Genomic DNA, 16875 nt, shown 5'->3' on the forward strand with positions numbered 1-16875 from the left:
AGCGAACATGCAACCTGGTCCAGTGTGAGGTGTCCCTGCTAGGGGGTTGGAACTGAATGATCTTTAAAGTGCTTTCTGACCCAACCCATCCTATGATTCTATGTAATGCTATCAAATGTAGTGAGATCTTGTGTATGACTTCATTATTTATGAGGGCAAAAGGGTATTTGGTTACCAGCTATCATAACCACACAATCTTTTTTTTTTCTAAAAGAGGTGATACTTTTTTCCTCCTGATCATATTTCAGGCTTAAAGCAGAAGTCAAATGACCACATATATTGATTCTGCTGGTTCCAAGCTAAGCATGGAAACATACCCTGTATTCCAAAGCAATTATCTATTTACTTTTATATTTTAAAGAAACAGCCTTATTCTCTCTACAGCTTGAATAATACTGTTTGTAAGCTACAAACGAGCAAGTGTTCAATTTAAATTTCCATTGAGGAAACGTGAATTGAGTGTTTTAGCATATCAGCACTATATGCTGTCAGATTGTAAACCAGTGACAGTTTTGGATGATTAAAGTACTGTATTCTTGTTGTGGTTTGGGGGTTTTGTTTGGTTGGTTTGTTTAAATGTTACCTTGACTTGCTGAACATTGAGCCTTGTGTTTATGTTAAGCCATTACTTTCTCCAGTAGCAAGGTGAATGCCCAAATGGCAGTAGCAAGCTACTGCTGTGGAACTCACAGAGCAGGCAGCGGGAAGATGAGTTAAGAGCCCCTAAATGGAGTAACGTCATCATTGTTCATGCCTGTTCAGTGCACACAAGAAGAAAGGCGTCGGGGGGGAACAACATTAGGCTGCCTTGTGCAGCGTTATGGCAGCCACAGTTGGCAATGGGAGGGTCTAAAGGCACAGGTTAACAGGTTATGCTCCCTGTGTCGGACACACTGGGTCACTGTCCCTGTCTCCGGTGAGTGGGCAGTGCCTCACCCATAGAAACGGGTGGGTTGCACTCATCTCCCTTCGCTGTCGGTGTTAAACAGGAGCCAGGTCCAAGCGCAGCGTGGTCGCTAAGCGGGGAACGGGTGGAGAGCTTGTATAATGGCGATAGCGTTAGGGCAGGGTGACCTGTACTCGGCAAGTGCGGGCAACGGGAGGTCGGAGTACCCAAGCAGCAGCGCCGTGGCCAGCCCACGTGTGAGCGGTTCTGCTCCAAGCCTCGGGCTCTGACAGGCCCTATCGTGTGGCTGCAGCCACATCCGCCCGTTTCCTCGCGAGGACGCTGCGTTAGTAAATGACTCTCGGGGAGGCGCGGACACGCGTTTCCCCCGCTGCCATCGGTAACGGCCGCGGGACACGGCCCCTTTAAGAGGCGGGCTGCCCCCTCCCGCCCTGCCGCAGCAGCCGGCGCCGCGCCACGCTCCGTAGTCGCGTCGCTCCCTATTTGCATCACGGAGCGGCGCCGGCGGTGCGGTGGCGGGCGCGCGGGCCGCCATGGCGGACATGGAGGATCTCTTCGGCAGCGACGCGGACTCGGAGGCCGAGCAGAAAGGTGCGGGGCGCCGCGCTCCCCCCCGCTGCCCGCCCGCACTGCGGCACAGAGCGGCCGCGGGGGGCGGCCCGAGCGGGTAACGCGCCGCTGCGCCCCGGGCCTCCGCTGCGTGCCGGCGGGGCTGGGCGGAGCGCAATGGACCCCGCACTGCGGTGGCTGTGGTGGCTGTGGTGCTCCTATGGCCGCGGCCGGGGAAGCGGGGGGTGACAGCCACAGGCAGAGCGCGCTTCCGAATGTGATAGCGCCTTACCGGAACTCTGCGGGCGCGGGGAGGTGGAGGCACGGAGGGGGCTCCGGTTTGCCCCTCGTTATCTTGAGACGCTGTCCCCATAGTCCGTGCTGGAGAGCTGTCCTCATCCTGTAAATGAAAACAGAACGCATGGAACACCTCCCGGTTTAACTCATTTGTATGGTTTTGAAGTGCCTCTGTCAACTTATGTAAATTACTTTTCAAGGCAAGTGTTCCTTTTTTCCCCTGTTTGAAACAGCACCTGCCAGCCTCAGCGTTCAAGAGCAGCTCCATTGTAGCAGGCGTGTCAGGGTACCTCATACAGCTAACTTGGGTGAAAGGCATGATGGCAGGTTCACGTTTGTAGGATCTCATATGTATGTATTTATCTATTTTAAACCATCAGTATTTCGAATTTTATTTTCGTTTGTGTAATTGCTTATTCAGTAGCTTGTGGTTTGAAACTTTATGTGGCACCCATCATTTTCATTGTGTCTTTCATTGGCTTCGCCTTTATTAGACATTTTACTTTACTGTTTTAGGTGACTTTTATATGTCTTTCTTACCATTAACGGTAAGTTCTTTCAGATTTGGTGATTTTTGTTTCTTTGTTTTAAAGCAAAGCCCAGCATCTTACGTGCATCCTTGTGGGGACATTTTAAGTCTTAAAAAGTGATATTTGCTTTGCAGATTCGGACTCTGGATCTGAATCTGATTCTGATCAGGAGAACGCTGGCTCTGGTAGTAATGCCTCTGGAAGTGACAGTGACCAGGATGATGACAGAGAGGCAGTCAAACCTAGTAATAAGGAGTTATTTGGAGATGATAGTGAAGATGAAGGGGCATCCCATCACACAGGGAGTGACAACCATTCCGAAAGATCCTACAATCGCTCTGAAGCTTCAGGACATTCTGAGCATGAAGATAATGATCAGTCGGATGTGGACCAGCACAGTGCTTCAGAAGCTGCTCATGACGATGAGGATGACGATCGCGGGCATGGGTCTGATGAAGGCAGTCATCATTCAGAGGGAGATGGTTCTGAAAAAGCACATTCAGAGGATGAGAAGTGGGGCAAGGAGGACAAAAGTGATCAGTCAGATGATGAGGAGAGGCAGCAGAACTCTGATGATGAGGAGAGACAGCAGAACTCTGACGATGAGGAGAAAGCACAGAACTCTGATGAAGATGAAAGGCCGCAGGTATCTGATGATGAGGAAAGGCTCCAGAACTCAGATGAGGAGAAAATGCAGAATTCTGATGATGAGGAGAGGCCACAGGCCTCAGATGAGGAAAAGATTCAGAACTCAGATGATGATGAAAGGGCCCAGCACTCTGATGAGGAGAAAGTACAGAACTCTGATGATGAACGGGCCCAGCATTCTGATGAGGAGGACCAAGAGCACAAATCTGGTAGGATGGAATGCAGTAGTAATGATTTGCTTCTGGTTTGATCTCTCTTTATCATTTCATTTATATTGGCCTGAAAAGATTCAGGCTTCACTGTAAAGGCATTAATCATGTACATTAATCATGTGCTTTCAACTACAGTCATCTTTGTCGTGTTTTTCTTTTATGCAGCACTTTTAAATTCCTTTTCATCTGAATCAACTTATTAATACAAAGGAATTTAAAATTATGTGGAACAAAATATTTAATTTGCTGAGAATAATTGTGCTCCTCAGTAGAGTCTGCGAGGGGCAGTGACAGTGAAGATGAAGTCCTGCGAATGAAGAGAAAGAAACCCATTGCTTCAGATTCAGAAGCAGACAGTGATACAGAAGGACAGAAAGGTAAATGGTGGCATTATTCTGTGGGGGTTTGGTTCCTTTAATCCCTATTTTAAGCACGAGTGCTAACAGAACTTGATGAAATTGATAGTGCTTGTGAGACAGTGTAACTGCAGTGCCATGGAAATAAGAAAACAGCGCAACAAGAATTCTCTGTGGGGAAGTACATGCTGTATTTCTCCTAATTATCTCTAGGTGGCTTTATCAGTGTTTCTGTTTTCTCCATGAGAGACAGCTTCTCTTCTGTGGATGTTGTTTCACACATTTTTACTGATGGTGTTAAGAAATGGTGCCTCTAATCAGAGCAGCCCAGGGAACCTTTGCAGGTTTGTGTGATGTTTTGCTGGCTGAGAAAGAGCTGGTGACTCTTCTGAGAAGTAAAACCTTCAAAACACATTAATGAAGTTGCTGGTGACACGTATTTGTTTACTTGAGGAAAGGATGGTCTTACACCTTTAATTCTTCGGTTGACATTTTTTGACTAGATTCACTTACTTGGTAGAGCCTTTCCAGGAAAACATACCTTGAATCCTTAGCTTAAAAATACAGGGGAAAACTGTTCTTCAGGATAAGAGAACAGTATGTGCTTCATAAACATTAGTAATTTCTAACCTTTGTAGGTGATTTTAAGTGCAATGAAAGTGAAGGATGTGTTAATTTTTTTTCCTGTAAGTGTACTTGCATATAGGGGTGTGTGTATACATATATGTGTATTTTAAAATAGCATTTTTTCTGCTCAAGAGCATGCAGATGTCATGGATCTGTTTGGAGGTGCAGATGACATTTCCTCAGGGAGTGATGGAGAAGAGAAGCCACCAACTCCAGGGCAGCCCATTGTGAGTAGACTTGACTTTTGAAATAAGTCTGAAATATGCTGTTCCACTCTGAAATGTATAAAGCTGATTATGATAATATTTTAGTGAAAAAGAGTAACAGCATTAAGCTGAAAACTGTATGCCAGCTCCTTTACTGTTTCCTTACTGTATTTGGTCTCTCGGACTTACACTGGTATTTGCAATCACTTTTAAATGGCATATGAAAATGCTGACTTGAATTGCTTTCACTGAAAACTTTCAATTTCTTTTACCCAAAGCTTCTTGATCTCTTTCTCTGTGCACATGGATGACATTTCTTTAAGCTAATGTAAGTGCTTACTAAAGCAACAGTTGCCAGGTAGATGTATTTTCACTTATGCTCCTCTTCTCCTTTTCTTCATTAGGATGAGAATGGACTGAGTCAGGAACAACAGGAAGAAGAGCCTATTCCAGAGACTAGAATAGAAGTAGAAATACCAAAAGTAAACACAGACTTGGGTAACGATTTGTATTTTGTGAAGCTGCCCAACTTCCTTAGTGTGGAGCCCAGGTAATTGCACATTAAGTACATGTTTGAGGTTTTTTTAGTGTTTCCCTATACTACTTTTGATTTAGTAATACAGTTAAATATGTTGGCCATATTTAAAATGGTTGACATTAAGATGCACACTTCTGGTTGCAATCAGTCAATAGTAATATATATTGCTGTTATTTAATCAAGTGCTGAGTAATTTCTGATAAGCTTGGGTTTCAGCTTGATTTAATAACCTTTTGTATTTGAAATACAAACAAAAATATGATTTAACTGAAAGCATGTCCTATTTCAGTTGAATCTTAAACATAGGTTCAGGCTCTCAGATGTATAAAAGCTGAATGGGCAGCATCTTTATGCACTTTTGAGGGATAAAAACATCATTTTCAATTTTAGAATGAGCCCTTATTTGCAGATCCTAAATGAGTTGTTTTAAGTATGAAGGGGCTGGTTACTCATTTTCCTATTTACCTTACTAAAAAAATTTTCTGGAATTCATAGGGAGAAACAAAGTCAATTATTAGAGTTGCTTGTGATATTACGTTTGGCCCTAAATTCCACCTTCAGCACTTCTAGCAAAGTGCTGTCAAAGCCATTTCTTGAAGTGTTTTTGTGAAGCAGATTCACTGCACTGCTTAATTGATGTTGTGTTAGCTGGTGGTGTAGCATTGGGTTTGTTGGACAGTTGCTAAATCATTCTTCCTGGCTTTCTTGCTATAGACTTCCAGGAGAGAACTGTTAAGAATGCAGTTAGCGGCTCTATTCAGAGAAATCCTGGGGATCTTTGGGGGTCAGACAGGACTGAAAATAGGATTGTACAGTAGCAGAATCTGTTTATCACTTCTCTCCCTTGCAGCAGCCTGGAAACTATTGGGAAGGAGGCTAGGGAATGACCTTCCCTCACTCACTCCCAGCCCAGTTGTCAGGTTTGTTGGAGGAAGAGAGGAAAACCAATCTCATCCTTTCCCTTCGATGGGCTTTGAGATTCAAATTAAAAACAAATGGCTATGGTTGTTCTCTCAGAAAATCCCTAATTCACCACATTTATAAAATGGTATTTTTCTTTTTATTTTCTCTGTACAATATTGTATAGATTTTGTTCCAGACTTCACCCCAACCTTATTATCCTGATGCTAATTAAACAGTATTTTCTGAGGCACACTTGCTTTCTTTAGCTAGAGCTATTTAGGGGGTCTGAATGTTCAAGTGGCTGTAATGGATGGTAGTGAAGATGCTTGGGTAGGCCTCCTGTGGTGTTGAATCAATGCAGTAAATGACATTACTGCAGAAATGGCTGTCTCACAGCTGCAGTGCCTACTGTTGTGTGCAGTGTACAATTTAAACATTGCAAACACCTGTTATTTTCACAACTCTGGAATCATCTGGATTAATTTTTAGAAGAGTAAAGACTATTATGTAATTTATTGCAGACCTTTTGACCCCCAGTATTATGAAGATGAATTTGAAGATGAAGAGATGCTTGATGAAGAGGGAAGAACTAGGTTAAAACTTAAGGTATAGTGTTAAGTTTCCTTATATCTTTTAAACAATCTAGACACATTTCTTCAAAGTCTATTTCACGTGTTTTAGAATGGTGTTTTGAGTTATGGTTCAGATTATGAAAGTGGACCAGGTCAGCACTTTGGAGAGTTGGTCTATTTTAGTAGTAAATAAAAAAAAGCTTTACAGCTGCATTTCACCTATAAAAGCAGTACCTTTCACTTTCATTTCCTTGCATCCTGCAGCAAATGATCTAGCCTTTCTAACTGTAATTACTGACCTATGCAGAGTATATTTTACCACAGTCTTCCTTACTGTGAGTTAGAAACAGTGTTTTGTAATTTTTCCCCACAGGTAGAAAACACAATACGATGGCGAATGCGACGAGATGAGGAAGGGAATGAGATCAGAGAAAGCAATGCACGGATAGTCAAGTGGTCAGATGGAAGGTTAGTTTGGACTTTGTGCTGTTCAAGAAATACAGTTGTTATTCCAGTGAAATGCTCTGGCTTGCAAAACTGGAAGGTCAACAAATTTTGATATCACTTCTGCACAGCAGTAATTCCTTTACTCTCAGTGCTTTGAAAATGTTACGCTCTGTTTAGTTTGGATTGAAATACAATTATTGGCTGTATTTGAAAAAGAAACATGAAGGCTTTCTCCATTTAGAAATGAGGCAAAAAAATAGACTGTGGGGGCTTTATCAAATAATTGATTATATGAATCTCTTTTAAGCATGTCTCTTCACTTGGGCAATGAGGTCTTTGACGTGTACAAGGCGCCATTACAGGGAGATCACAACCATTTGTTCATCAGACAAGGGACAGGTCTACAAGGACAGGCTGTTTTCAAGACAAAATTAACCTTCAGGTAAACGTGCTATTCTGTATCAAATATGATACTTCCTTTGCAATTAAGTGCTGTAACTAGTATATAAAGATAAGAAATACTACTTCCTAAACTTGCAGAGTGTAACTGTTTAGTAAGAATGTGCTATTTTCCAAAGTCAGTATTTCAGTAAGATTTTCCTAAATCAGGTGTTCCAGTTGGAAAGGTTAATATGCCATTCACTGCACTATGCAGGCTACATGTATTGTTTTATATATATATTTTAATTTACATTTTTAAGTCCTCATCTGAATCAGAATATTCCCTGAAATTAACCTTTCGTCTGATGCACAGTTGCTGTCAAGATGATGATTACATCCTGGGCTGTTGGTGTGAAATGTGAAGATGGTTATTTAGGCTGGACTGCAGGTGCTTTGTTGAGAAAGGAATTGACGTCTCCAGTAGCTGTTACAATGCACATAAACAAATACTAGTGAAAAAAAGGGTGATACTTTTACTGTTGTGGAGGTGCATCTTTGAAATCTTCAGTATGCTGGTCTGACTGATGTTGCTTGAAGAAGTATTTAACCCATAGCTATTTTTTAACAGGCCGCACTCTACGGACAGTGCCACGCACAGGAAGATGACTTTGTCTCTGGCAGATAGGTGCTCAAAGACCCAGAAAATCCGTATTCTGCCAATGGCAGGTCGGGATCCAGAGTCTCAGCGGACAGAAATGATTAAGGTATTGTGGCAGGGAGGTCTCTTATCTGCTGATTTAATGTAAAAAATCACAACCCTAATACAGCTGAACACTTTGTGACTTTATGAAAAGCTGAGTGTATTTTGGAGTTACAAACAAGAGTTGTTAGCCGTGGGTGCTTAACCTTACATATTACAAAAAAATCAGTACAGCACGGTCTTCGCACTGCTGTACTGTTACTTCAAAATTTAGAGTAGAATACAAGTTCCTCTTGAGTTGGTTTCATTTGTTTTTTTTCCCTCAATACATTCCTTGTTTCTTTGGACAGAAAGAAGAGGAGAGATTAAGAGCTTCCATTCGCAGAGAATCTCAGCAGCGAAGAATGCGGGAGAAGCAGCATCAGCGTGGTCTGAGTGCAAATTATTTGGAACCTGATCGCTATGATGAAGAGGATGAGGGAGATGATGCAATCAGTCTAGCAGCTATCAAAAACAGATACAAAGGTGGCATTAGAGGTAATAATAAACCTTAACAGTATGTAAGTAGGGCCTGTGTGATTCATATGGATTAATTTCTTGGGAGAGTCCTGCTAAAATTGTATTTTGCCAGTTCATTTGATACATGAGCAGACGTGAGTTGAGTTTGTGTAAATTTATTTTGTTTACTCTGGACTTTTATTCTGCCAGCTTTCTATGGGACTAAATGTGGGAGAATTATTTTTGATATTATCTCTTCCTCACCAATTTCAGCTAAATATTTGTCTTCTAATTTTTCTCTGCAGAGGAACGTGCTAGAATCTACTCTTCTGACAGTGATGAAGGCTCGGATGAAGATAAAACACAAAGACTACTCAAGGCAAAGAAACTTACTAGTGATGAGGTAAGGAAAGAATTTTGTTCTTAAGATGCTAATTTTTAGTCAGGAACATTTCCTGCACTAAATCTGTTTTTTTTTAAGCTGAGACTTCTGTAGTTTAATTTCTGCTCTGATTAATGTATTATTTGACTTGGCATGCTTTCCATGGCAATTAATCACCAATTTCTTATGCACTGCATCAGTTCATAGACCTGAGCGATTCCCAAAGGAGGTCACTATTGTTATTGCTGATTTAAAGATGGAAAAAATTATGCAGAGTTATGTAAAATGACTTTACCAAAATTATGCAAGAAATAAGAAGACTTAATATCTGTATCCTAGTGCAGTGTTACCTCCTAAGCGACATGGTCCTATCCTGTTTATTATGTAAATAGCAGAAGTATTTTCACTTAGTATTTCTTCACTTATTAAATGGAAGAGCTAAAAAAAAAGAGTAAAGAAGAGTTAATGTCCGTTGCTACATAGATGTTATCCATCAGCCAAGTACTATTCTAAACATTAGGCCATGGTCAAGTTAACTGTTAGCTACAGCAGTAGTGCTGTTTCCTCTTCTAAAATTGTGGTTTATTGGTTCATAATTTATCACTGCTGGGCTTAAGCAGATGAATCTTTGTGCACATCATGTCTTGAGGCTTAGTTCATTTCAAGTAATGTGACTTCTGACAGAGCACTGCAGTGTAGCACTTTCCAAAATTAATAGATGCCATTTCTGAGATTAAAACTTATCTGCATCCAGTGGCAGAAATGGAACCAGGAAGCAGATGGACTCTGCCCTATATCAGCTGTACCTGTGTAGTCTGTTTTCCTGACTTTTGCTCCTCATTGTAAAATGCCTCTGTAGCAAAGAGCCATAGGGCTTTTACTGTATACCTTGGGAAGCTGAAAGAAGAGGGAATTTTGGAATTCATGACAAATGGCAGTTGACGCTGGCTTCCCACTGCCCTGTTCAAGAGGGCATTGGGTTGGGTCAGGTGTTTGGCCTCCTTGGTTTTAGTAGCCCATGAGTTTGCTTTCCTTTAGACATCACCAGTTCTGTATTACTGTAATCTTGCTGTTGATCAGTACAGTGCAGCCCCGAGTTGCAGCTGTGCTTGCATTGCTCTCAAGCCAAGATTGGCTTAGGAGTGGCAGTTTGGGACGCACCTGGCTCTGCTGATAGGCACCTTCACTTATGTGGCAAAATAGTAAATACAACCTAACTTAGCGTAACAGGCTCTTATTACTACCTTGTAGGTATGAGAGATGTTTCTACATTGGCATGTTAGTTCGATTAATCTTCCTGCCCTGTTTTACTGTTTGTCTCTCAGCTGATTTCCTACAGTCACCTCTAGTGTGCTATTTTAATAGCTGCTGAAGTGGCTAAAACCTTATCCTTGAATTTTAGAGGTTTCTGCAATATAGCCTCTTCTTAACAGGTCTAGTCAACAGCGTTTCTCTGCTGCTTGAGGAACAATAGCCTCCATTTTAAAATTAGATGACTTACAGGTAATATTCCCATCAGGGCCACGGAGGGGTGCTACAGTGTTATGAAAAAAACCCCAGGATGAATCATGACTGCTTACTTTCCGTCACCATGTAGGAAGTGTGGTATTTGTAATATGTATGCACATACATGAAACACTGACTTCCTCATACACAGACTTTTATGTGCTGTCAGTTAACAATACAGCACAAATCTTTGTCCTAATAATTTGTTACCATTACTGAAAACGTCAGTCTGCTATGAATACATTTTACCAACACAGGGCAAGTAGTTTTACTGTTACTGTAGTTAATGGGCATATTCTGTTAACCAGGAAGATGAATCATTTAACAATAGCCTGGCTAGATTACAAGAGAATGCTTGTTTTGAGGAAGAAGCTATCACTGAGTTTCCCACCCATACTAATGGCTGTTTTCCGTGCTTAAAATTCCTTTCCTAGGTTCTCACTGTGTTAATATAGAATAAGATGCTTTAAATAAAAACCATTAGAGTTCTGAAACTCCAATAATTCGTTAAAGTTCTGAAGCTTATTCTTTGCTGCTGCTTAAAATCTGAGTAATATGTCTTGCTTTAAAAAGAAATCAACCAAAAAAAACCACCCCCAAACCAACAAATGGAGAAAGGGATGAGCTTGCTTAGACCTGAAGGCATTTTTAAAATACTCTTCTTTTTAAACAATACCGGAGTTACCTCTTGTACTTCATGTCAAAATGGATGAGTTTTACATTAATAACTAGTGATTTGTAGTTTGATTACACATTTTCATTGCATTCTGATTTAAAATGTTGTTTGGAAGGAGGTTTTAAACTAAGCTTATGTAAATGCACATGGATAAAAATAAATCTGTTGACACTATATTTAGGTGATAAAAATTGGACATCCAGCCTATAAAATCATTATGGTATTGCTTGCAAAAGGTAACTAATTCAGTGATTTGAGTTCTTTTGACTAGCTCTTTGAAGCCTCCTGAACCATTTTATTTCTTGGAGTGTAAACTGTAATGTTAGTTCTCAGTACTAGCAATTTCTCACCAGTCTTCTTCCTGTATGCCAGAGAGTGATATAGTTGCTGGTTTGGTTTTTTTTTTTCCAATGAACAAATGAAATGCCTACCTGCTTACTGAATTTCTTCTTTGCCTCAGTAGCTCTGACTTAGAGCATACAAGTGTCGGTAGTCTGAAAGCTGAGCAAAGCTGTGTGAAGGGAAAGCTTCTACATGTTGAAAAGTTCACTACAAATTCTAGGAATTACCCATGCTTGTAAGACTTGTTGAGAAGGATATTGCACATTCCATTAATCCAGACTATGACATAAATTACTTCTATGCCATAGTTCAGCTTGAAGCTGATATGGTTGCATGTTTATTGATGTAAGTGGAGCTGCAGATGTATTATGGACCCATTCAGGTTGGGCCTTGATATTGGTAGAAAATGTTTACTGAACTGATCCATAAGCAGTTCTGCCTCACACTACACAAAATGGAAAATAATTGTGCTTTTCTTACAAGAAAGACTTTGAGGTCTTTTTGTTGTTCTTCTGAGTCTTCTGTTTAGCTTGAAGTACGTTGAGTTTTGCCCTTTTTTTGCCTTTAGGAAGGTGAACCTTCTGGAAAGAGAAAAGCAGAGGATGATGACAAAGCAAGTAAGAAACATAAGAAATATGTGATCAGTGATGAAGAGGAAGATGATGATGATTGAAGAAGCACACAAGTTGATTTTTCTTTTATAGATATATATTTATATATATATTGTACAGTTCTCTTACAGCAAAGATGTAAGTAACCATAATGGGGTTATTTTGATAAAGGAAAATTCCATTGAAGTCTGAGTTTCTGATGTGAATAAAGTTTTTTGACTTCCTTTTACTTTTTTAGCTTTTTCTCTTACTGCAGCAACTGTTGCACCAGGGATTGTTGCAGTGCTGTTTGTTATCTCACACAGTACATTTCAGTTTTGAGGACTGTAGTAATTGATTATCCAAGTGAATTAATCACTGATTTTTACTGTATTCTTCAGGAGAAAACATTCTAATGCTTATAGAATGCTTAAATGGAAAGTTTGTCTGATAAGGGTATGGTGATTCAGCTTACAATTTATATGGAATGGTTGGAAGAACATATGAGTGGTACAATACAATTTTGGTTTGCCTTATTTCCTGTTGACTGTGGACAGTACATCACTATCCTGGTATATTTTGATGACTAAAAGTATTTGTTACTGTGTTTAAGTAAGCTGTGAAGTTCCTGCAGTTAGAATAGTTAACTCATCGCTTAAGACATTTATTTTTCATGCATTGAAGCCCAGAATGAAAATCCTTAATGCCTGAACATTAATAACAATAAGAATAGGCACATGCTGGTGATGTAAATGTCAGAGAAAAAGCACCTATTTAAACAAACCTAAGAAATTTCTGCCCGCAGAGATGGAAGTCTCCTTTAAAAGGTGAAATGAACCATAATGCAAAAATACATCCTAATAATAGTGGCTCATAATCTCTTATAATCCTTATGGTGCTATTTCCTGTTGTTCCTGCTTGGTTTTATAAATAGGTTTGTTTAGCTGGGAAGTCACTGCAGATGAATGTTCTGGACAGAGTCATTGCTGCTTTTACTATTTCTAAACACCTTATTTGATGATGCAATTCCAGTTGTAAAGTGGGGAAAGGCTACAAGAAATAACTTATCTTTTCCATGCTTTCTTTCCAAGATGAAATAATGCCGTATGTAGTTTCTCTCATTGATGAGAGAGCATTCAGATGTTATCTGTGTTGCTTTGTTAACTGTCTTTACACACAGTCCGATGGAGTTTGATGCGACTTAAATAAGGTAACAGAAAGAAAACAGAACTAGCTTAATGCCTTTTTAAAAACAGTAGAAGGCAAGTGCCTCGTAGTCAGCATTTTGCTCATGACAGTCTCTGGTTCTTTGAAGTGCAGCTTTCAACCTGGACATTTTGGGGTTGTCGTCTTTAACTAGGATAATAGCTTATCAAAGTGCTGTACCTCAGTTTCTCCTGCCTGGAAGGTATAGGAAATGTTCTAGCTGCAGTAGGACGGAGCTCTGTGTTAATGTATTCTGCTGAGCAGCTGACTGCAGTGTGTAGACATTTGCAAGGATGAAAACAAAGTGAAAAATATCAACTCAGGAGTCTGAGTGCCTGAGAAACTGTTGTGGGTTTTTTCTATAATTAAATTGTTATCTAAGAGTTCCTGTGCCTCTTAAATGTGCAGATAAAACCTTTCTCCATCTGCTGGAATTTTGACCCTTTAATCCTCTTAGCTCAGACCTCTGCTGGGAGACTGGTTCCTTACATGAGGTTACCTGCTTTCCATTCGTAACCTTCTAAGGAACAAACCAGCTGCTTAGAAAGGGACTCATTCTGTATGGATGTAACATATAGTAATAAAAGCCTCCCAGATACTTCTTAAACAACAAATTTGCTGTATGGAAACACACTGCTATTTCGCTGGTAATGTGTTCGCTTTTATGTCAGTTCAGTTAAATGTTGACTGTTTTTATTTTGACTACACTCCTAAGAGTGCAGATGTTTTAATCACTTTCATAGGTTTGAGGCTGACTAAGCCTTTCCTAAGTACTCTACTTTAGCTTCCAAAAATTAGTTTTTTTTGTGGATTACGAAGATGAAAAGAAGTAATTTTTTTACACTGTTGTCCGTTGTAAATTGCTCTTTTACAATCTTCTTCAGACATGGAATTTTAGAAAGTGTTTTCTCAAATTGGTTTAACAATCATCGCGTAATTAAAGTCACTTGAATGAACTTAGCCACAGTGTTTTCTTAGTTGTGAGTCTAATGTACAGTTTTACTTAGCTCAAAGACAGTTTCTGCTGTCCCTTTTCCCAGCCTCCAGTATGAGAGAAGTACTTGGAATTGTTTCATTTTACCCAAATTAAACATATTAAGCCAAAGGTAAGAGAATGTGGATTGAACTGTGTTTACTCTTGTACTGACTGGTCAGAATACTGCTTCCAGAAAGGGCATGATTTGAACAACTTCCAACAATGAAAAATTTCTTTGAAGAGCTGATACTAAGCTCTGTGAGTAGTGGATTTTATGGCTAGTGGCAGGATGCAGGATAAACTCTCTTGAAACAGTCACTGAAGGCTGCTCTTGGCTGTATAGTTTTGTGGTTTCAAGTGCATTTTTTTAACTTTATCCTGGTTTCCAGTTGTTAATTCGGGGTTTTCTTTCTAGTACCTGGTAGCATTTTCCACCATCCACTTTTCTCCATCCTGACCATGCAACTTGGCATGGATTTCATGTTTCAGCACACCCGATGGGTCAGGGAGTGCCCATTGAAGGGAGCAGCTGCTTGTGCAGTCCCTCACTTCTAGCAGCAGGTTTGGTGATAGGTAGCCCAGCTCAGTGAGTCAGCTTGCTAAAGTGCCAGGAAATGTCTTTTCTGCTGAGCTGTGTGTTTTGCCAGGCATGCCTGCAGGACTGACTGCCCTACTGCCATGGGAGCGTCAGAGCCAGCTCAGGGAGTCCATGTGGCCACAGTGGGGAAATCAGGGAAGGGAGTTCTCTTTGGCAGGGGTAAACATTGACTTGGCTTTCTTTGGAAACTTACCCTGACCATACAGAACAAAGTGAATGGTTTTCTACTGCTGTAGCTGCCAGAGCTGGCACACTGAAAAGTCACCTGCGCCTCGAGGTTGTGCAAGGGGAAGCAGGACAGGTCCTGTATATGGCAGCAAGATTTAGCACAGCTCTAGTATGAAGCTGCAGCCTGAGGAATGTGTTAAACATGAGATGGTGACTTTTCTATGAAGTCATGGGTATATATTTCTCTGCCAGTAGGCACGGGGGTCCGTAGTGTCAGCCTATTCTAGCAGAGTGCCTTTGTTTAACAGCGTTAGACTGCTAATGAAGCTCTCTGGGTGTTGAACGTATAGAGATTGTGAGGGGGGAATGATAGAGATGATCTGTTTCTGATAAATGTTCTTCTGATTTTTGCTGTGAGAGGTACAATGTCTGACACTTGTGAAACGTAGGTAGGCTGTTGTAACGCTCAGGAACTTGCCTGTAACTTGCCTTGAAGTGCTTCTTGGAGAGCATGTGACTAATACCTGCTGTTGCCTAGTGATGCCCTTTGACTTGAGCTGGGTGTTTTTAATACCTGTCTGGACATGACAGACTTGCAGAAAAGCTGCGAACTGGTATTGATTACCAGCTTGTATCTTTAATTGCTTTAAAACTCGTGGGCATTCGGGGGAATTACATAAGCTAAGTAATTGAGAAAATAACAGAAAATGAAGTAAAGCTTTGATTGTCTGACACAAAGCCTTTTGATTAAAAAAATATCCTTTGAGAGGAATCCTTTTGAAAAGCCTTTTGGTTTCTTCAGGGTTTTGGTGGTGCTTTTAAAGGGTGGTTTTATGCTTTAAAAGCCTGGTTGAAGCTTATGGGTTGATATTTGGAAAAAGTCAGTTATTAATGTGGAAGCTTAACTTCAGAAAGTGGGGTTTTTCCATTAAGGCTTAGTCTTCACGAAACAAGAGGTGGTGGTGCCAGTTTACCAACAAACGTAACTTCATGTCTCTGGGTGATGTTGAAATTCACTGAGAAGCAGTTATTCATGCAGTTATTGTTAGTCATGAAATCGTATCAATGTTGTATTTTATATTGTAAATTAAAGATAAATAAAATCTTATAAAACAGTGGAAGTATTAACTAACATACCCTCTTTTTTATATCCTTGACTGAGTCAGGTTATATCTCATATTATATTGTTTCATGTTTTTCCTGTTCTTTGCAGGGTACTTCAGTATGTAACTGTGGAGTTGGGGTGCTAATCTTAACCTGGTAATTTGGCATTTTTCTGAGGTTTTCTTTTCATGCCATGTGAAGATATGTGGTGAACATTCTGTACAGGACAGGTTCTTACAGTAAGATTCCTTACTGATCTTATGATAGATCCATTTTTGGAAAATATACATGGATACTGAAGGCGCAGTTGCATTTTCAACATATAAAGGAAATAAACATGAGGGTTTTGGTAACAGCAGTGCCAGCCCTTCCATTCAGGCGTCTATATTAACATTAGCACCACTTTAGTTATTACGCTTTTCCATGCCCACCTTGTCACACTGTGTATGTCAGATTGGTAATGTGTCTTTTGGATCGAATTTTCTGTGTTGTTCCTCTCAGTACTGGTGTTTCTGGTGATCAGGAAAGGAAATGGGAATATTCTTCCTTTGGAAAAAAGTGCAAAATATCTACTGTTGTTTTGAGAAGCATCGGTGCTCACTTACAGCTTTGTGTCTCATGATGAAACAAGAGGCTTAAATAACAAGGACAGAAATAGTGGAGTGTTAGCTTACTGACAAAAAATGTTTGCCTGTTGCCCTTTCCAACAGTTCTGTGAATTGCCTTGGGGTGTAGATGGTGTTCCTCTTCCTGGAACTTACACCAGTGTGTTGTCGAACATAGACAGCTATAGTCTAATGTAAATGCAAATTTGGGCCCAAATATGTTTGGATTCTTAAATCAGTCTTATGAAAATGACTAGAACGTGTTCTTATTTTGGAGCCAAGTGCATTTAGATCAACCTAGTGGGAGAACATGGGAAGGATAGAGATCAAACTCTTGCAGTATCTGCAGTC

General features: G+C 40.4%; 1 protein-coding gene across 2 annotated transcripts; it reads left to right on the plus strand.

The window, feature by feature from the left end:
• The first annotated feature begins 1437 nt into the window (after positions 1 to 1437).
• LEO1 (LEO1 homolog, Paf1/RNA polymerase II complex component) lies at positions 1438 to 12117 on the plus strand. 2 transcript variants are annotated; one of them, XM_057397534.1, is made up of 12 exons: positions 1438 to 1498; positions 2418 to 3140; positions 3413 to 3520; positions 4259 to 4353; positions 4737 to 4882; positions 6295 to 6379; positions 6719 to 6813; positions 7100 to 7234; positions 7802 to 7937; positions 8224 to 8410; positions 8677 to 8774; positions 11846 to 12117. In XM_057397534.1, the coding sequence occupies exons 1-12, from the start codon at positions 1441 to 1443 to the stop codon at positions 11948 to 11950; spliced, it is 1971 nt and encodes a 656-aa protein (XP_057253517.1). In that variant the 5' UTR covers positions 1438 to 1440; the 3' UTR covers positions 11951 to 12117. The 2 variants fall into 2 exon arrangements, with proteins under 2 accessions (XP_057253517.1, XP_057253526.1); XM_057397543.1 differs by having other exon boundaries at positions 3416 to 3520.
• Positions 12118 to 16875: the final 4758 nt, after the last annotated feature.

This window comes from Pezoporus wallicus, unplaced genomic scaffold (genome assembly GCF_028554395.1).
Source record: "Pezoporus wallicus isolate ANWC-B61680 ecotype Strahan unplaced genomic scaffold, APGP_CSIRO_Pwel_v1 contig_3952, whole genome shotgun sequence".
Lineage (NCBI taxonomy): Eukaryota > Metazoa > Chordata > Aves > Psittaciformes > Psittacidae > Pezoporus > Pezoporus wallicus.